This window comes from Lagenorhynchus albirostris, chromosome 3 (assembly GCF_949774975.1).
Source record: "Lagenorhynchus albirostris chromosome 3, mLagAlb1.1, whole genome shotgun sequence".
Classification (NCBI taxonomy): Eukaryota; Metazoa; Chordata; class Mammalia; order Artiodactyla; family Delphinidae; genus Lagenorhynchus; species Lagenorhynchus albirostris.
Genome location: NC_083097.1, coordinates 100,423,973 through 100,445,540, shown reverse-complemented (window position 1 = coordinate 100,445,540; position 21,568 = coordinate 100,423,973). Strand labels below are relative to the sequence as shown.

Genomic DNA, 21,568 nt, shown 5'->3' with positions numbered 1-21,568 from the left:
TGCCTGCTAATGCAGGGGACATGGGTTCGAGCCCTGGTCTGGGAAGGTCCCACATGCCATGGAGCAACTAGGCCCGTGAGCCACAACTACTGAGCCTGCGTGTCTGGAGCCTGTGCTCCGCAACAATAGAGGCCGTGAGAGTGAGAGGCCCGTGCACCGTGATGAAGAGTGGCCCCTGCTTGCCACAACTAGAGAAAGCTCCCGCACAGAAATGAAGACCCAACACAGCCAAAAATAAAATAAAGAAAGAAAGAAAAAAAAGAAACTCCTAAAGGATAGAAAAAGGAGAGAAGCCAAGACAGGAAAATCTATCCACTTTGAAACTTAAAAACACACACAAAATGATAATAATAATAATAAACCTAGGCTTAAAAGTATTTAATAAAGTAAAAATTAAATATAAATGAACCATATATTCAACATAAACTAGAAAAAGAATGAAAAAACACACCCAAAGAAACTATAAGAGGAGTCAAAAGACAGAAATAGAAATTAATTAATTAAAAGCACAATAGGGCTTCCCTGGTGGCGCAGTGGTTGGGAGTCCACCTGCCGACACAAGGGACACGGGTTCGTGCCCCGGTCCGGGAAGATCTCACACGCCACGGAGTGGCTGGGCCCGTGAGCCATGGCCGCTGAGCCTGCGCGTCCAGAGCCTGTGCTCCGCAATGGGAGAGGCCACAACAGTGAGAGGCCCGTGTACCGCAAAAAAAAAAAAAAAAAAAAAAAGCACAATAGAACATATATTTAAGGTCAAAAGTTGCCTCTTTGAAAATACCAATAAACAGCCCTTTTGTAACCTGATCAAGAATAAAAAAAACATTAGAATGATAAAGAGATCAAAAGTATAAATTCCAGAATTTTTTAAAACATAAGAGAACATTTTTATACAAAGTAATTTTTTAAATTGGAATGATTGGCTCTTCCAGAAAAAATATACATTAATAAGATTTCTTAAAGAAGTTAAAAACAGAATAGACCAGCAGCATAGACAAAATCTAAAATATAGACAAAAGCCAGGATCAGAACATTTTATGGGTGGATTCTACAAAATCAGAACCAGAATACTGAAAGAAGAGAATGCAATAGATCTTCTCTTATAAAGTTAGATGCAAAACCCCTAAATTTAATATTAGCATTTTTTATTGAGGTATAATTCACATACAACATTATTTAGTTTCAGATATACAATATAATGATTCAATATTTGTATATATTGCAAAATGATCACCACAGTAAGGTTAGTTAACATCTGTCACCATACACAGTTGTAGGAGATATTAGCACTTTTAGTGAAGAATTTCATTAAAACAATAATATACATCATGATCAAAAAGGGTTTAACACAGTATTGCTAAATATTGGAAAAGTGATAGATAAATAGGTCAATGGAAGAGTATAGGGAATCTAGAATTCAGAAATTCATTTATTTGTGTGTGTATATGATGGAGTATGCAAAAAGTGGTGTTGGCTGTCTTTTAAAATTGGATTGTCCTTTAAAAAAGGATTAGATTCCTACTTCGGACAATTTTTGAAAATTCAACTTGAATAACAAGTTAAGTATAAAACAAGAATAATATACATTATGACCAAAAAAGGATTAAAGTAATAATGCTAGATAATAATGCTAGATATTGGAAAATTAATAATCAAAGTGATCAACAGAATAGAATGGACAATCCAGAAACAAATTCTTGTGTGAAAATGATGTACTATACAATAAATGGTGCTTGAACAATTGATCATCTATTCAAAGTGAAAAAAATTAAATTTAGATCTGTTTCATCCCATGCTAAAACGTTAAAAAAGGAATTTTAGTTGGCTTAATAAGTAAGCTTAAAACGAAACAAATGAACAAACAAAAGAACTTTGAAAGTGCTAACAGAAACAAGATAGACTAGGTAATTCCCTGGTGGTCCAGTGGTTAGGACACCACACTTCCATTGCAGGGAGCACAGGTTTGATCTCTGGTTAGGGAACTAAGATCCCACATGCTACATGGCACAGCCAAAAAAAAAAAAAAATCAGAAACAAGATAGAATATATATATTTATTTACATTCTTGGGATAAAGAAGACCTTATTGAAAAAAACACAAAACTTCAGAATTCCTCGTGAAAAGGCTAAAGTTTTTCTATGTAAAACTTCTGAAACTTTTTGGATGTTTTGATATTGGCATATCACAAAAAGCTCCATCCACCTATGTCCCTTTTCTCTCACTGATTATGACTAAAAACTCTGAGCAAAATACAAAAAAACTTGAAGACTCTGAAAAGTAGACAAAATTAAGTTTCTCATTTTTTTCTCTTTTCTTTTGTGGCTTTGCCCCCACGGCAGGCTCTGGTCTTGGAGTGCTACAGCAGCAGCAATACTGTAAGTGGCTAAAACTCCAAGAAATATCCCATATTTCTGGCCAGAGGAAAATGAGTGTCCAGGGGCTGGAGAGTGAGAGGAGAATCCTAGAAGGGAGAGCTGGAGAGGAACGTGCTCAGATACTCAGTGTGAACCTGCACAATCTCAGGTTCAACCCTGATGTATGGGAGATTTTAACACCCATTTCTCACCAAATGATAGAACAATGAGATGAAACCCTTGTACAGATACAGACGATCTGAACAACACTATCAACCGTTTTGATCTAATTTATAGAACACTACATTCAAAAACTAGAGAATACTACACATTTTTTCCCCAAGTGCTCATAGAACGCTGACAGATATAGACCATAAGTGGGACCATATAACATGTTTTTATAAAATTAAAAGGATCAAAATTATACAAAGTGATTCTCTGACCACAAAGGAATTAAATTAGAAATCAATAACAATAACATATCTTAGGAAAATCCTATGTATCTGGAAATTAAGTAACAGTCACAGGTTAAAGATGAAATCAGAGGCATAGTTAGAAAATATTTTGAATTGAACGACAATGAAAATACAACACTGCGAAATTTGTGGGATGCTGCTAAAACAGTGTTGAGAAGGAAAAGTTGCTTTATATAAGAAAGAAGAAAGCTCTAAAAGCAAAGACGTAAGTTTCACTTCAAGAAAAAAGAAAAAGAAGAGGAAAGTAAACCCCAAGTAAGTAGAAGGAAAGAAATAAGATAAAAACAGAAATCAATGAGACGGAAAATGGACAATAGAGAAACTGCTTAGCAAACCCAAAAACTGTCTCTTTGAAAAGACCAACAAAATTGACAAAACTCTAGCTAGACTGATCAAGAAAAAAAGAGAGATAATATAAATCACCAATATTAGTAATGAAAAAGGGGTTATCAACACTACAGATATTAAAAAACAATAAGACCATGCTATGAATAACTTTATGCTAAAAAATAGGAATATTGAAATGAATAAATACATTTCCAAAAAATATGACATATCAAAACTGACTTAAGAAAAAAATAAATGACATAAATAACTCTATATGTATTAAAGCAATTTACTTTGTTATCAAAACCTTCCCAAGAAGAAAAAGTCCAGGCCTAGATAAATTCACTGGTGAATTCTATAAAATATTGAAGAAAGAAATAAAACACCAATCTTATTCAAATATAGTAAAAAATAGAGGACGAGTAATCACTGCCCAAAAATTTAGTAAAGCAAGTTTGTATGTTCAATTGATTTTTGGCAATGTTGCCAATGCAATTCAATGGGAAAAAAAATTTTTTTTAACTAACATTGCTCAATCAAATGGCTATCCACAGGGGAAAAATGAATATCAACCCTCACATCACATGATGCCTAACATGTAACTAAAAAGGGTCACAGACACAAATATAATATACAAAATGAGAAAACTTCTAGAAAAAAGCACAAGAGAAAATCTTTGCAATATTGGGATAGGGAGATATTTCCTAGATAGAATACTGAAAGCATGAAGCATGAGGGAAAAACAGATAAGTTGGAACTCTTCAGAAATGGAAAACTTTTTCTTACTGAAAGACACTAATGAGAACACACAAAGGCAAGTCATGGAGCATCAAAGAAACTATTGGCAAGCCAGATACAAGACAAAGACTTGTAACCAGAATACATAAAGCACTCTTATAACTCAATTATAAAGACTAAAAACCCAATAAGAAAATGGAAAATTGAAAGAGCTACTTTACAAAAGAAGCTATACAAATGTCTAATAAGCACATGAAATGATGATCAATAATATCATCAGTCATCAGGGAAGTATCACAATGAGATATAACTATATACTCATTAGAATGGCTAAAATTAACAAAAACTGGCCATACCAAGTGTTGGTAAAAATGTGGAAAAACTGGAACTCTTAAAGTACTGCTGGAAAACATGTCACATGGTACAATTACAGTGGAAAAAAAAAACTATGAAGCAGTGAAACCTAGCCAACTGTTCCCACTCAAAGTAAAACCTCTTAAGAGTCTGTAATTGCTCTCCAAATTCTCAGCCTCCATTATTGCTCAAGTCAAGTTTTTAATCCTTATAACAAGTCAATTAAACCTCTTTTGCCAAAATGACCAATGACCTTGCTATAGACTGACTGAATGTTTGTGTCCCTCCAAAATTCATATGTTGAAATCCTAAACCCCATTGTGATGGAATTAGGAGATAGGACCTTTGGGAGCTAAGTAGGTCATGCATTGGAATATTCCCCTTATAAAAGAGACCTCAGAGAGTTTCCTCACCCACTCCAGCCTGTGAGGATACAGCAAGAAGTCAGCTGCCTGTGAACCAGGAAGTGGGCCCTCTTCAGAGAATCTGTCTGTGCCTTGATCTTGAACTTTCTAGTCTCCAGAATTGTGAAAAATAAATTTCTTATTTATGTTGTTTATAAACCACTCAGTCTATGGTATTCTGTCTTAGCTTGAATGGAGTAAGAGAGAAATTGATGCTGAGAGTGAGGTGTTGCTATTACAAACACCTAAAAGTGTGGAAGCAGTTTGGGAACTGGGTAAGGAGTGAAGGCTGGAAGAGATGCATGCTAGAAAAATCTTACATTGCTATGAACAGACCACTGAGGGTGATTCTGGTAAGAGCTCAGGAGAGGAAAGCTCTAGAGAGAGCCTCACATTTTCTTGAGAATACCTGAGTAATCCTGACCAGAATGTTGGTAGAAATATGGCCTATAAAGGCCATTCTGATGAGGTCTCAGACAGAAATGAAGAACATGTTATTGAAAACTGGAAAAAAGGTGATCCTTGTAATAAAGTGTCTAATAACTTGACTGAATTGTGCTCCTGTTCCGGTGTTTTGTGGAAGGTAGAACTTGCAGGCAATGAAATGGAATATTTAGCTAAAATAATTTCTAAGCAAAGTGTTGAAGGTGAGGCCTAGCTCCTTCTGAATGCTTACAGGAAAATGTGAGAAGAGAGAAATGACTTAAAGTTGGAATTGTTACGCAAAAAGGAAGCAGAACTTAGAGATTTGACAAATTCTTATCCTACCCATATTGCAAAATTGAGAAAGTGTGTCGGGAGAGAACACTAAGGATGTGGCCAAGCATCTCTCTGATAAAGAGATTGGTTTGTGTGTGCACCATGGATTTCATCAGCAACCCCAGTAGGAAAACTGCCAGTCTGAACTGAGGAGGAAGGATATGGGAAAGATGAAGGGAGACCAGACTGTTGGTCTTCCGGAATTTCTCAAGATGGAGCCCTAGAACTATTTGATTATGAATGTGCACTGTTCTTCAAGACAGGGAAAGAATAACCCTGAAGGCAATTCAGAGATCATCAGGGCCACCCCCTTGGTTTCAAAAGGGGAGCCTATCACCTCACTTTCAACAGGCCAGACGGCCTCTGCTCAAAGCCATGGGGGGTGGGGTTGCCCAGCATCTTGGGGCTCCCACCCAGCCCTGCCAAAGCTTCAGGGGAAAGACTGCTTTCCCAGTGGGCCTACAAGATGGAACTTCTGCCCCAGTGTCTGGAAGGTGGGACCTTTGCCCCACCTGGATCTGGAGGGCAGAGCATCAAGTCAAAGAGGACTGTACTTAGGCCTTAAATCTCATGGAGCTTGCCTTGTAGTTTGGACTTATTTGGGACCTCTTACTGCTGTTTTCTTTCCTATTTCTCTGTTTTGAAATGCAAGCATCTATTCACTCTGACCTTCTCGTAGTGCCTGTCAGGCCACACACGTTCCTGCTGTAGGCCCTTTGCAATTGCTGCTCTCATCGTCTCAAAGTCTCCTCCCCCAGGTCTTGGAACGGAGTCCATTCTCTTCTCTCAATTTTATGCTCAAATATCTCACAAGACACTTCCCTGATGACTTTGTCTAAATAGAACTCCCAACACTCTCATCGCTTTTAGTCTCCTATTCTGCTTTGTTTTTCTTCAAAGAAAAATATTTGTTTTATTCCTCCTCCCACCCCTTCAATGAAAGTCCCAAGAGTTCAGGGATTTTGTGTTTCCCAATTACAGTTATATTCCCAGTATCTGGAACATGGTAGGAACTCAATAAATACTTGTTTTCTGTTGGTTTAAGATCAGCACTGTTCATTTTCTAAAGAGAATTATGTGGTGCACTCTGATTTTCAAATGTTTGCTATCCCCTCCTACTGGGGGATTGATTCTACACTCTTCCCCATGGAATTCAGGCATGGCTGTGGGACCTTCCCTGGGCAGAAGCTTTAAGAGCCTGCATATGGCTCACCATGCCTTCTTTACTATTCCTCCACAATCACCAGCCATGTCCTAGACAGAGGCTGCTCTGTCAGCCTGAGCCCCAGGGAAAATGCTGTGGAGCAAAGCTGCCATTGATCATATGGATCTGTGGCATGTGTAGTAAATAAACTGCTATATTAAGCCACTGAGATTTGGGGGCTGTTCATTTCTACAGTATAACCTAATTTATCCTGACTGGTACAGACACCTATGCAACCATAGGGCCCAAGAGTACCTAAAACATATTTGACAAATTACATAAGTTTGCCTGAGTTGTTTCTTCCTAAACAACCTACTGTTTTCCTACCACAGCATTTTCTTTGAAAAGATAAAATCAAACAGCCAAAAGCACTGGGACATTTATTTTGGCATCATCAGAAGTTATTATTTTATTTCTTCATGTTTTCATGAAAAAGTATTATAGGAAAAAGTAAAGTAGCTTATGGATTTAAAAACTGTTGCCCAAACATGGCATAACTTAAAACTGAGTAAGATACTTATAAATAACACTGATTCTAAAGCTTTGCTTCAGGCCAATTGAATAAGAATCCCTGGGACTTGTGTCTTCAAATCTGTATTATTTTTAAAGTTACCCAACTGATTACGATGTAGCTAGTCCAAAACCCAGTACTTAAGGTAAATATCTCTGTACTTATAACCCTAGGACACATAGGGAGATATACAGACCAGCAAGAGTCCCTATTCTAACCCACTTAAAAACACATCCCAAGGTATGGCTTCTATAATCCCTCATTGAATTGCTATGCTTCAAATTGTCAGTGGAAATTTTGAAAGATAACGTCCTAAAGAAGAAAATATTTGCCTCAGTTTCGATGGTCATTAAATGGAAATGGCTTACACTATACAAAATTCTCCAGGCAGCATCACTGAGATCCACTCTCATAGAAGTAGATAGAACTAAGAATTCCATTATAAACCCAATACAATTGTCTTCTGTTTAGACTTGTAATACTGACTTGGATCTAGCAGGAGAATTTCCTTTATTAATATGATATGAGTTAGTTGCTTACATTATTTTATAAGCTATAATTCAGATAAAATAGAACCAGTTACCAAGAATCTTTTAGGAAACACTAGAATTTTACTATTATGTGCCAGAAACTGTCAGTGTCAGATGTGAAGAAATAAATTGAGCTCCACATGGATATTTCCAAACACAGGCAATATAATGAAGTCCTGCTTCTTACACAAAAAGTCATTTTACCCCCATCCGTACCTCATCCCAAGAGTCCCTCCCTCAAAGGGATGAAGAAATGAAAGAAAGGGTTGTAGGCTTTGAACTTTTATTTGACTTTGATGGCAGTGTTGAAGGTCTCATAAAATGGAAACGTTGAATGAGAGGGCATTTGTGCTACCAATAGAATTGGAGAAAACACACTCACCTACCAATGCTCTGAAAGGAAACCAGAAATCTTACACCAGCTTGTAATGTAATTGCTTTTAGGAGCAAGGGACAATCATATTGAACAATCCCTTCTAAAATGAGCTGGGTAGTGTAATGAGGGTTACCAAGCCAGAAGCAATAGCTGGAGCAATGTGGTTTGCTGGATGCAAGGATCAGCTCTGCCTGCTTAGGCAGAAACTCAGCCTCATCCAGATATTCATGCAGCATTCAGGAAAAACAGAGATAAACATCTGCCATTGCTGACAGATAAAGAGAACTGGTCTACAACATCTTGGCTTCTTTGCCTTCATGTTCAGTAATGCAAACACAAATGAGCTTTTTCCTTCCCATGAGGTAACTAATTAGTAGATAAGTTATTTCAAGTCCTAGTATTACTACAAAGAAAAATAAATTCCTTCTGGCACCACCCTAAAAGAAGAATTTCAATGGGATTACATTCCTTTAATCTATATGAACAGAATAATACCTTCTTTTTTTAACCATTCCTCAGTCAAATCCCTATCACATGCTTTCTTCATTCCCATTTAAAAATAGCTTTTATATCTTGGGTTTTATGATTAAACCTTGCCAACGCTAGTCAGAAGTACAGATTTTAATCAATTATCTGCATTATTTGGAATAATTCACAAATTAAAACACAATGTTTGAATTATTCAGAAAACTGGGGAGATAAATATAAATCACATGCATGTAGAGAGAGAGAGAGACAGACAGATATGATACAGACTATTCCATACAGCTCCAGAATACTGGGTGATCCTGCCATTCTGCAGTTTTTCTGCTCAAATCAGCCTGTGAATTGAATGAAGGTGAGAGCTGCCTAGAAAATTTTACAAGTTTCTGCTTTTCTGAAATTTTAATTGGAAATGTTTATAAATAACAACTGTTTTTATGTGTGTCTCCCTTCTCATAATTTCAAAAGACTTATTTTAAAATTTAACAGATTAGGTGCTTATCATCACAGGCTATAGTCACCTAACATAGTTATCAAACATTGCTGGGACAGGTGAAAAAATTTATTCGGGTCTTAGGTCTACCTCATTCGTTTGAGAAGTGAAATGTTCCTCTTTTAATCTCATGCTCCCTTCAGCTTCTAACTTCTACATAATGGCCAGCAAATTTCCACTTATTCTTAAAGATTGTCAATAGAGCAACATCTTCTTTCTTAAAAGAAATCGTGGAACCTCCCCCAAATCCACTTTATCCAGGGGGAAATGTTACTTTATTTGGGTAAAATTTTAAAGAACATACAAATTTTAGTTCTTATTTCTTGTTTATCTCAAAGATCCAATGCAAAAAAAAAAGGAAGGGAAAAAGATCTCAACGGTTCAAAAAGTTTTGTACTTTGGTAGCAGAGTTATTTGCCAGTCTATGCTACATTTGAAATTTGAGAGAATTAAAAAAATCCCTATTAAATCCTTTATCATGCTTCATAGTACTTCACAGTAGTCATTTCATTTCTAGTATTTACGATATATTAAATAATTTTATGTTAATATTTTATTTCCCATTAACCTACAAGTTCCAAGAAGGCAGGAATGTGCCTGTCTTACTTGACTCTGTGAAATATGTTTTTAAGTTAATGCATAAATTTATTTGAATAAATGAATGGGTCTGAATGACTGAGCCAATCTATACAGTGGGAACAGAGACAGCCTTTGTGTTTTTGCCAGTCACAACTTGTCCAAGCCATTTACAGGAACTCAATCCTCAGTGCATAGATCAAAGATCTGATAATATTTAGAAAGTGGTCTGAGAGTTAAATGCTTTTTTTGCCAATTTTTAAGAAGTTTCCAAAATAATGATCCAAGAACGGTGATTGAGTGAAGCTATTGTTACACACACAAAGCATGAGTTTCTGAGAATTTGAGGAAGCAGTGGGACATGCTGAGCGGTTTGGTGTAGTGTCACAGTGGTCAACACGCTAAGAATACTTGTCAGAATACTGTATGACATCACTTACATGTGGGATCTAAAAAATACAACAAACTAGCAAATATAACAAAAAGAAGCAGACTCATAGATATAGAGAGCAAACCAGTGGTTACCAGTGGGGAGGGGGAAAGGGGCACCATGGGGATGCGGAAGTGGGAGGTACAAACTATTGGGTGTAAGATAAGCCCAAGGATGTATTACACAACACAGGGAGTATAGACAATATTTTGTAATAACTGTAAATGGAAAGTAACCTTTAAAACTGTATAAAAAATTAAAATTAATTAATTAATTAATTTTTAGAAAAGGAATCCTCATCAGGGGTTTTGTACATCAGTAAATCTCTCAGGATCGTTTTAAATTTGGAACTATGTGTCAAGAACTGAGATGCGTCTGAGATTTTAACGTACATACCAACAATTTAGCTTGCCACAGTTTCATGGAGGCCGGCAGATGACACAGGACCCCTGGATCAGAGACACAGAACAGTTCATTACACACAGCAAGAGCAGTAACATTTCTACACTAGTCACTGAACCCCAGGGCCCTGGGAGGAAAGCCACACTAAACCCGTACATGCAGTGGGTTATGCCACGGGAGGGGAACCCTGAGCTCAGGGAACCTGAATCTTTTATGATGGGGAGGGAACACGCCTGTACTTTGCTCTAGAGGGAGATGCTCTATTTCCCAAGGCTGCCCACTCTATACACATCCTTAGAAAGATAGCCCAGAAGAAAGGACAGATGGTATCTCTGTTGCAAGATGTGCAGAAACATGAGAGGCTCATGGAGAACTGTCACCCAACACCACGTCTCTGAAAAGTTTTTCCCTAGGGCCTTTAATAAATTAATTGATACCCAGGGATGGGCACAAAGATACACACAAAGATATCCTCCAGCCCTCTACATGGCTTACACATGCTAATGTCAGAAGATGGAATAAGATGACTGAAGAGCTAGAAAGCGAAGTGTTCAGCTAAGAAGAGAGGGCAGGAGGCGAGCACCCCTTCTATCAACTGGCTTTGCTGTGTCAGATGGGAGTGAAAACAGGGATGAGGAAAAACTCCAAATAAGCTATTCTGCTCTCCTGTCAGAATATATTGTGATTTGGGGCACGTTAGATCACTTCTCTTTATCTTACTCTTATGTGGAGCCTATGAAAACCAGAATAACCCTTTAAAGGCTGTTTTACCTTCGCTTAACACACAGCTGCATTGTTATCCTCAAAGGCCAGAAAAGACACAAGAACAAGAGTTCAGATATGCCAGAGGTTTCAAGGGTGAAAGAAAAAGAAGAAAAGCCATTTGCCACCTGTCATGCAAAGATCCGGCACTGCTGACACGGAAATCCTCTGAATCTGGCTTATTCCTATCCTTGCTAGAGCACTTATATTAAAAACGAACAGGATTTTCAAGGTTTGGAGCCAGAGGGAGCCTTAGTCAAGCAGGACAATATGCCTGTTTTTTAAGAAAACATCGCCTGCCTTTGTTCTTTAGCGTGAGAGACCTTTCCATACAACAGGCCCTCAGGGTACACAGTAAGTGTAAAGGTTTTTTCAAGGATAATAAAAAACTCTTGAGGATTTATAAACTGTTTCATCTGTCAGAAACTATTTATGCAGACTTAGCATAGAGTGAATTATTCTTATTAAGCAAAAATTGAGAAAATTGCTTAAGTCTCACCAGAAGGTACCTGCAGTCCATCAGAAGCTAAGACACTCCATAAGCTATAAACTTAAGAGAAAAGAAATTGCATGTCTCTCTGGATGTCTGTGGTGAGATGAATGACTCCAAAGAGAATGTATCCCGTCTTTGTTTCCCATGCTGCTATGCTGGGTGATTTTTCTATTTTTAACCCCTAGGGAATGCAGGGAGGGAAGACATTTGAAAGGACTACATCCCAGGGACTTGTGCCCTTTCCATTTCTCCAGTGATCTCTTCACCCATACACAGTGTGTCCACTGTCATACAGCACATGTAAACCTATTTGAGCACCATGACAGAGTGCAAGGCACTGTGCGAAGCACTCCAGATGAATTACTTTATTAACTTCTAGCAACAATCCCCTGAGGTCCTGTTATTAATTTCATTGTACAGATGAGGAACCGGGGGACGGAGAGATTAAGGAACTAGCCAAAGTCCCACGTGCCACAGATGCCTCTGCTCCCAGGAGTTGCAGGATCGCCCGATCCAGCTGGTGACCCCACTGACTCACAAGGGAATCTGACAGAGCAATTGCTTCGCACCGTGACCACTCCGTCCAGACTCAGCTCTCCTCATTTGCCTAATTCCAACTTTCAGTCCTTTCTCAAACCCTTTGTCCCTTCTACCTTTTCCCTCATCTTTCTGACTTCAGAAGGCCTTACTAATTCTGATTTTTCATCAGTTTGCCAAATACACTCCCATGAAGTGCTTGGTACAGGTAAAGGATTAAGAAATGTTTGTTGAATAAGGTTAGAAAGCAGGTAATTCCCATTTTACTGGGCTCATTAGTGTCAAAACCACTCATTGGGGCTTCCCTGGTGGCACAGTGGTTGAGAATCTGCCTGCCAGTGCAGGGGACACAGGTTCGAGCCCTGGTCTGGGAAGATCCCACATGCCATGGAGCAACTAGGCCCGCGAGCCACAACTACTGAGCCTGCACGTCTGGAGCCTGTGCTCCGCAACGAGAGGCCGCGATAGTGAAGAGGTCAGCGCACCGCGATGAAGAGTGGCCCCCACTGGCCGCAACTAGAGAAAGCCCTCGCACAGAAACGAAGACCCAACACAGCCAAAAATAATTAAATAAATTAATTTAAAAAAAACACTCATTGCACACGTCCTGCCTCAGGATGTCCCATCTTTGTTCTGTTTTTTGAATCCATAGATCCCACATTTACACCTTACGACATCGGCTCCCTCCACCTACGATCAGTAGGACAGCATGCCAAGCTCACTTGAGCTAATGGCCCCATTATAAAAACATTAGGATGGCTAACTTTTTTCCCTAAGTTCTTATTTAAATATTCAATCAACACTTCTAAAACTGCTCCAATCAAAATAATAGTTTTCCAAGACTCCATTGATACCATTTATTAGATCTACACGTAGTTTTTGTGAAATGAGCATCATTCTTGTAGCGATCACTGTCTAAGACCTGATGCTCTGGTACTCCCGCTGCCATTACAAACATCTTTAAAGCAACAGGTAAGAGATGAAAACAAAGTTGGGAAGAGAGAAAATGTCTTTTAATTAATGTAGAGAAAGGATCCTCAATGTTACGTAAATCGTACCTGAAAACGTTACCACATCAAACAATCAACAATATTCATTGATCTCTATTTTCCACAGCTTCTTAGGTCGACTTAGCTCGTCTTGGCTGTCTGCCCCTGGCTTCTCTCTCTCTCCTGACTGAATATTCCTATCAGCTGGTGTTTTATTCTATGGCCAGTGCTACTGTGGAACACTAAGATCTGAGTGGTAAGAACGAGCAGCTGTAGTCAGCTCTCCCCATAAGGATGCTGTCTTCCCTTCAATTGTTCACTCCCTCACAATATCAATTCTATGTTGAGAAAGGTCACAAAATGCTGACATTTTCTTCAAGAAACGGAGCATTCACCTTTAACTCTGGCTACTTCTCACACTCATCTCTAGTCAAGTGATCCTGCTTGAAGCAGAGCCAAGGAAGGAATTTCACTCCCTTCATCAGACATGTAGCTCAGAGTTCTGAGTGAACTTTGAAATTCTAGACACATTCTGGGAAAATATTCTGGGGTCTAGACAATGGAATTTCACTGAAGGGCTTCATAGAGTGTGGAGCAGACTTTGTCAAAGTGATTTTTGCCTTTGCAAATGAAGGATCTTCGCCTCCACCTACCCTCCATCCCATCACCAGCCGAATCCTTCCTAGACTCTCGTTCCCCTCCTCAGAAGTCATTAGTGACTGTGTTCTCAACTCCAACAAGTCTAAGCTCTTCCTGGCTTGTGTGATGCTTCATGACTTGCTGCCTGTCCCTGAGAAGATTTTTGAGGTGGAGATCTGCATGCAGGAAGTATGGGGCCTACTTTCGTAAGTGATACCTGCAGGGAAGTAAGGAGAGCAGGCCTGGGCAAGGACAAACGTCAGGCTGTGATAAGGTCACAACAGAGGCCTCTATAACCCCACAGGATGCTTGGAGCTGGGATCCTTCAATGAGGCAAGAGGCCCAGCCTTTGCATCTTGGCATCAATTGATCATTGGATATGGGTTGTCCCTGGAAAGAGGGTGAGACCTTGACCCAGATGGCTTTCTTCACCTGAGGGCTGTTTCCGGAGGGGTCTTCAGCAGTCAACCGTCCCAGCGGCTGGAGGAATGAGTGAGTGCTTAAGTCCCGAAGTGGGGGGTGTCTGGGTGGCCTATCATGACATCCACCATCCAATTTTTTTCTTTGTCCTCTCCACCCTTATTTTTCTTCTAGCCTGGCTCTGTCTCATCAACATTTGTAGTCTCATATCCAGAATCCTGGGTCTTTCCTCTAGCTATGTCACTAACCTCTCTCTTTCACTCACCTGGTCTCTCTTTCTCTATTACAGATGGAACACCTTCCATCTATGGCATAAATTAGCGTTTAAATATAGTGTCTTTAGTTGAAGCAGCAATGTCATTGGTTTGTGTACCTGGGGGGTGAGGGGGGAAGGAGGCAAGGGAAGAAAAGGTATATTTGTCTCCTCACTTGGATTATATACTCCTTGAGGGTAAAGACCATGGTTTGAATTTCTTGAGCACTATACAATGTATGAAGAGTGCTATGCATATTGAAAAGGCACAGTACCTGCACAGAAGAGATATATTTAGCACTTAATTATGTGCCAAGCAAGCACTACTCTATGCACTGGGGTTTCAATGGTAAATAAGATAGATAAAGGCCTTACCCTCAAGGGGATTAAATTCTGCTTATGAAGAACTAGAAGTCAGTTACTCATTTTCTTAGTCATTATCTAGAATTAATACTTGCAAAGAAACTCTAATAGTAAAATTGTATGTCTTCCTTACCTAGTGAAGACATCTTAAGGTGATGAGTTAACCTTGAAATCTCAGTAATGTAACACAACAATTTGTCACCCTCATTGCACCCTGATGTAGCAGGGGTGGTGCTCCATCTTGGTGCTCTACCGATGGGAACTCATGGTCTCCAAGTTCTGTTCATCAGGGAAGGAGAGATCTCAAAGGCGCATTGGCTTTTACCTGCCTCAGTCCTTCTGCTCCAGTTCATTGACTATAATTAGGCACCTGGCCTTAAACTAACTGCAGGGGAGGCTGGGAAATGCAATGGAACAAATAAATAAGCTCTGAGCACTAATTATCTCTGCCATAATAGCCAGGGTCTGTTGAGAGCTTCTTTGTGACAATACTGTTCTAAGTGCTTAAAGATTCTTATCCAATTCCACTGTGGTGGAGGGTCCACATCAAAAGTAATTCTCAGACACCAGCTGGATGTCCTACAGTTCAACACAATTCTGACACTATCTGCCTGGAGATAGCATCAGATTCCACAGGCTTAGTCCTACCAAACTGCCCCTCCCCGCTCAACTGCAGATGCCAATTGCAAATCCAGATTATCACCTGTGCTCCTGACCAACCAGCTATAGATTAGAGCTTCCAACAACCCCTTCCTTGGGTCAGTTATTTTGCTAGAGCAGCTCACAGAACTCAGAGAAACATTTTACTTACTAGATTACTGGGTTTTTTTTTTATGAAAGAATGTATACAAAACTTAGAAACAGCCAGATGGGAGAGATGAATAGAGCAAGGTATGGGGAAAGAGCATGGAGCTGTTGCCAGAGTTGCTCCAGGTCTTTGCTCAAACCTGCCAACACCTCCCCACCCCCAGGCCCTTTAGCAGGAGTTAACATAAGTCTTTAAGTTAAAGGGTCCAGAGATAAGAAAGGAAGCTACAAACAAACAAACAAAAAACAGATGGAACCAGCTGGGACCAAGGTGGCCACAAATCTGACCTCCAACCGACCCTGAGTCTCATTATATGCTGCTTTTACTACATTAGTGTATTATATGACACACCTACCAGTGGCCACGACCAGACATTCAGGACCAAAAAAGGATAAAAAGGGGGTGGCACCCCACTCCCTTGGAAAAAGCCCTGCCCCTTCCCTGGTCGACTAATACGTATGCCTCCCCATCAATAGCCCCACTCCTTCTCCCTTTGTCTTTACTCTTTAAAATTAAGTCCCTTTCGCCACATGGGTGAGAAGTAGATCTGTGAACTTAGTTCCTGCTTCTCCATTCTTTGGCCACTGAATAAAGCTTGTGCTCTGTCAATGTCAGATTCAGTTTCGTTATTAGGCTGCCCGAACCCCACCCGAATGGAAAAAACCCCTCCCCCTACCAAGACAGAGGGGCTAGGGCCCAAGCAGGGTCCATATGACTTAATGACTTAATTCAGAAACAGAGCTACCATGCTCTCGCCAGGCAAACCATTCTCTCCGTTCCTCCATGCATTCACCAACCTGGAAGCTCTCCTTTGGGTTTTTCTGGAGGCTTTATTATACAGGCATGATTGATTAAATCATTGACCATTGCCAATTGATTCAGTTTCCAGGGCCCTCTCCCCTCCGAGGTCAGGGGGTGGAGCTGAAAGTTCCAACCCTCTAATCACCTGTTTGGTTCTTCTGGCTACATTCCAGCATCCTTGGGCACTTTCCAAAGGTCACCTCATTAACATAACAAAAGGCACCTTTAGTCTTCCAGCTCCTTCTTGTAACATCTCAGTTCTCTATGTGCTCTGCTTGAAAACACTTTTTAAATTTTTGCTGTGTATGACAGTCATTAGTAGTTTAAGCCTTTCAATAAGCTCCCTTTGAACTAATTAGCTGTACCAAAATCTGCCAAAAACCTTACTATTAAGCTGAAACTATTGATGATTAAAATTTTAGGGACTTCCCTGGTGGCACAGTGGTTAAGAATCCGCCTGCCAATTCAGGGGACACGGGTTTGACCCCCTCGTCGGGTAAGATCCCATATACCGTGGAGCTACTAAGCCCATGTGCCACAATTACTGAGCCTGCGCTCTAGAACCCGCGAGCCACAACTACTGAAGCCTGGCACCTAGAGCCCGTGCTCCGCAATAAGAGAAGCCACCGCAATGGCAAGCCCATGCACCGCAACAAAGAATAGCCCCTACTCACCGCAACTAGAGAAAGCCCGTGCGCAGCAATGAAGACCTAATGCAGCCAAAAATAAAAATAAATTAATTTAAAAAAATTTATCATCCACCCCCCAAAAAAATCCTAACCATCCTTACAGAGGCTATCGAAACATACATATTCTTTATGAATAGGAGTCTTCAGTGACTTGGGAAATCAAAGTCCTACCCAAGGGCTCAGATTTATACACAAGTTTTCATTCCTTCTATGCTACCCTGTCTCCTCCTATTCTTGTTTCCATGAGAACAAGGAGACCATAGATAATTGAAATTAGGTTTACCCTAACATTGGGTTAAGAAACTGGACAAATTGAGATGCCTGAGGGGAGAGAAGAGCCTCTATCACCACCTTCTGGGCTCCACGGTTTTCATCAGACTATCCAGTCCCACCACCTCTGATTCCAAATCTCTAGCTTCTGGCTCCTTTTGCAGGCTAAATGCTCTCTTACACTTGTCAATCTCTCTGTTTCAGTTTGGGTGGAATATTGTTATGAAAAAGAAATAAAAACTTTAGCCTTCAGCATCAACTACTCTTTAAAATCATGCTAATTCATAAACAAGGATAATAACTAACCACGTCTCCACAGCATTCAATTGCTTCCAAGTGTTTTTCATTAAACCTAAGTGAAAACACTTCCCAGGATGTAATTTTAAGTGAATATTATTAATCACATGCCGTGATTAGCCTTGGTCGGTGGAATAAATAATTTGGCTGAATAAAAATGATTTTCTTCTTTATGAACAACCTCATTTTAGGAGATGGATATTGCTGAAGATTTTGCTTTCCTGAAAAATATATTGAGTTATGTAGAGTGCTTTTCCAGCTGTATGTTGATTTGCAATGATGTTTGGCATTTAATTTCATATGGCTTTGTATTATAACTATCTGATTATAGAGAAACTATTGATGTGGACATCTTCAGGGTCTAAAGCAAAACTTTCCAAATCTTTTCTGGAGCACTTAAGAGAAGAAATATTTCAATTTAACAAGATATATTTAAGAAAAGAACAAAAACTCCCAGTAGTTAGAAAATTTGAGTGTGATGTTTTACTATCCTCAAACTCTCCATTCCCTGTGTATTCACTGCCCCTTAGAGTTATCTGAAAACACATGGCTGTGAAAAGGGAGATGCCAAGGGGTCCACAAAAAAGTAGAAAAGATGCAAAAAGATTGTTACTGGCAAAGCAAATTAGCATGGGTGGGTGAATGGAATTCAGGATTGAAGATTTATGATTTAGAACACAAATTGTATAGTGTTCCTGAATGGAAAGAGTACATATTGTAAAAATGCTAATTCTTCCTTAAAAAAATTTATCAATTTGATTCAATACAGATCAATATCCTAGCAGAATTATTTATGTTATTTGACATGTTTGATTCTAGAATTCATCTAGAAGAAGAGATAAGTAAGAAGAGCCAATTTTTTTTTTTGAAAAAGAAGCAGGCCTTTGTCATACAATATCAAAATGTCCTCTAAAGATACAGCATGTAAACCATGTGATAATGTTGCAGAGATAGGAAAACAGATCGACATCCATTCATATACAGGATAAACTAACTAATAAATGATATGGAAAAACTGCAATGAAGAAAAAAGATCCCTACTATGCAAACATATAGCAATAAAATTTCAGAGGAATTAAAGGCTAAATATAAAAACTGAAAATTGTTAGAAGAAATGTAAGAATCTATAGAGTCTTGGGGAGGGAGAAGGCTCTTTAAGCTAGACATCATACTCAGAAATTGTAAACACCAAGCAGGACCCTATGGGGCCTTCCCAGAACAAAACTCCACCACCCGACATGTCCCCTGCCTGTCTTTTGTCTATAGAAAAATTTTAGTCAAAGAATAAATTTAATCATAGAAGTGAGAAAATGCAGCCACACAGCACAGCCAAAAAAATAAAAAATAAATTTTTTTTTTTTTGCGGTACGCGGGCCTCTCACTGTTGTGGCCTCTCCCGTTGCGGAGCACAGGCTCCGGATGCACAGGCTCAGCGGCCACGGCTCACGGGCCCAGCCGCTCCGCGGCATGCGGGATCCTCCCGGACCAGGGCACAAACCCGTGTCCCCTGCATGAGCAGGCGGACTCTCAACCACTGCACCACCAGGGAGGCCCCTAAAATAAAATTTTAAAAAATATTTTAAAAAAGAAGGGAGAAAATCCAGAAAGAAAGGAAAACAGTCAAACAAGACCCAATAATAATAGTTTAGGCATTAAAAAAAGTCAAGGACCTTTAGTTCCCCCTTAAGGGCTATAGATAATATTCTGAGCCATGTCCTTTGAGCTGTTTTGCAGATACTGAAACCCCCGCCAGGTGGAAGAAGTTAACTGCATGCTGCCCACAAACACCTAGACCCTCAGACCGGCTGGAACCAGAATGTTCACGATGCTGAATGCCAATTACCTCACCATCAGCCAATCAGAAGAAAGTCCATGAGCTGATCACACATCCCATAACCCCCTTCTTCACCTTGTCTTTAAAAACCTTTCCCTGAAAGCCTTTGGGGAGTTCAGGTCTTTTAAGCACTAGCTGCCCTGGACCCTTGCTTGGTGCCCTGCAATAAATGCTGCACTTTCCTTTACCACAACCCAGTGTTAGTAGATTGGCTTTACTGTGCTTGGGCAAGCAGACCCAAGTTTGGTTCAGTAACATAAGCACACAGGAAAAGTCTAACATACTTTACCACATGGAGATGTTTTACTGGCTCTCTGGCTCTTGATAAGATGCCTTTCTTCCAGATACAGTGTGGCCTACTATGGGATTTAAGGGAGGCCCACAAACCTCCCTTAACTACCCCATCACATGTGACACTACAGCCTAGAAAGGAAACAACTCTGCACCAAATACCCCTAAATCTGAACGAGGCCCCACGTGCTCTAGGGTAGACCACTTTCCAGATCCAAAGAACAAGAAGTGCTCCCAGGACCCCGACTCTCTCCAGACATCCCTACTTCATTAGAACTGGGAACCATCGCTCCCTAAAAGACCATCACAGGAGATGTTCAATATGGCAGAGGAGTAAGACTTGGAGATCACCTTCCTCCCCACAAATACATCAGAAATACATCTACATGTGGAACAACTCCTACAGAACACCTACTGAACGCTGGCAGAAGACCTCAGACCTCCCAAAAGGCAAGAAACTCCCCCACGTACGTGGGTAGGGCAAAAGAAAAAAGAAAAAACAGACAAAAGGATAGGGACGGGACCTGCACCAGTGGGAGGGAGCTGTGAAGGGGGAAAGGTTTCCACACACTAGGAAGCCCCTTCACTGGCAGAGATGGGGGTTGGCGGGGGGTGGGGGGAGCTTCAGAGCCACAGAAGAGAGCACAGCAACAAGGGTGCAGAGGGCAAAGTGGAGAGATTCCTGCAGAGAGGCTCACTGTAGATCAGCACTCGCCAGCCGAGAAGCTTGTCTGCTCACCCGCCAGGGCGGGTGGGGGCTGGGAGTTGAGGCTTGGGCTTCGGAGGTCAGATCCCAGGGAGAGGACTGGGGTTGGCGGCGTGAACACAGCCTGAAGGGGGCTAGTGCGCCATAGCTAGCCGGGAGGGAGTCCGGGAAAAAGTCTGGAGCTGCCTAAGAGGCGAGGGACCATTGTTTCCGGGTGCGTGAGGAGATGGGATTCAGAGCACCACCTAAACAAGCTCCAGAGATGGGCGTGAGCCGGGCTATCAGCGCGGACACCAGAGACGGGCATGAGATGCTAAGGCTGCTGCTGCTGCCACCAAGGAGCCTGTGTGCAAGCACAGGTCACTATCCACACCTCCCTGCCTGGGAGGCTGTGCAGCCCACCACTGCCAGGGTCCCGTGATCCAGGGACAACTTCCCCGGGAGAACACACGGCGCGCCTCAGGCTGCTGCAATGTCACGTTAGCCTCAGCCGCCGCAGGCTCGCCCCGCACTCTGTACCCCTCCCTCCCCCTGGCCTAAGTGAGCCAGAGCCCCTGAATCAGCTGCTACTTTAACCCCATCCTGTCTGAGCAAAGAACAGACACCCTCAGGCAACCTACATGCAAAGGCAGGGCCAACTCCAAAGCTGAACCCCAGGAGCTGTGTGAACAAGAAGAGAAAGGGAAATTTCTCCCAGCAGCCTCAGGAGCAGCGGATTAAATCTCCACTATCAACTTGATGTACCCTGCATCTGTGGAATACCTGAATAGACAACGAATCATCCCAAACTTGAGGTGGTAGATATTGGGAGCAAATGTAGACTTAGGGCTTGCTTCCTGAATCTAATTTGTTTCTGGTTTTATGTTTATCTTAGTTTAGTATTTAGAGTTTATTATCATTGGCAGATTTGTTTATTGAGTAGGTTGCTCTCTTTTTTAAAAAATATAAATATATATATATTTCCTTTTTCTTTTTGTGAGTGTGTACGTGTACGCTTCTTTG

The 21,568-nt window shown here is 40.6% G+C and overlaps 1 protein-coding gene across 1 annotated transcript in view; it reads right to left on the bottom strand.

Annotated features, from left to right (window-relative positions):
- LOC132518203 (zinc finger protein 474-like) overlaps positions 1-21,568 on the bottom strand; it is a 163,574-nt gene that overhangs the window by 23,209 nt on the left and 118,797 nt on the right. Inside the window, exon 8 of the mRNA XM_060146211.1 lies at positions 10,409-10,461. Coding sequence (XP_060002194.1) covers positions 10,409-10,461 — 53 coding nt within the window. The remainder of the gene's footprint in view (positions 1-10,408; positions 10,462-21,568) is intronic.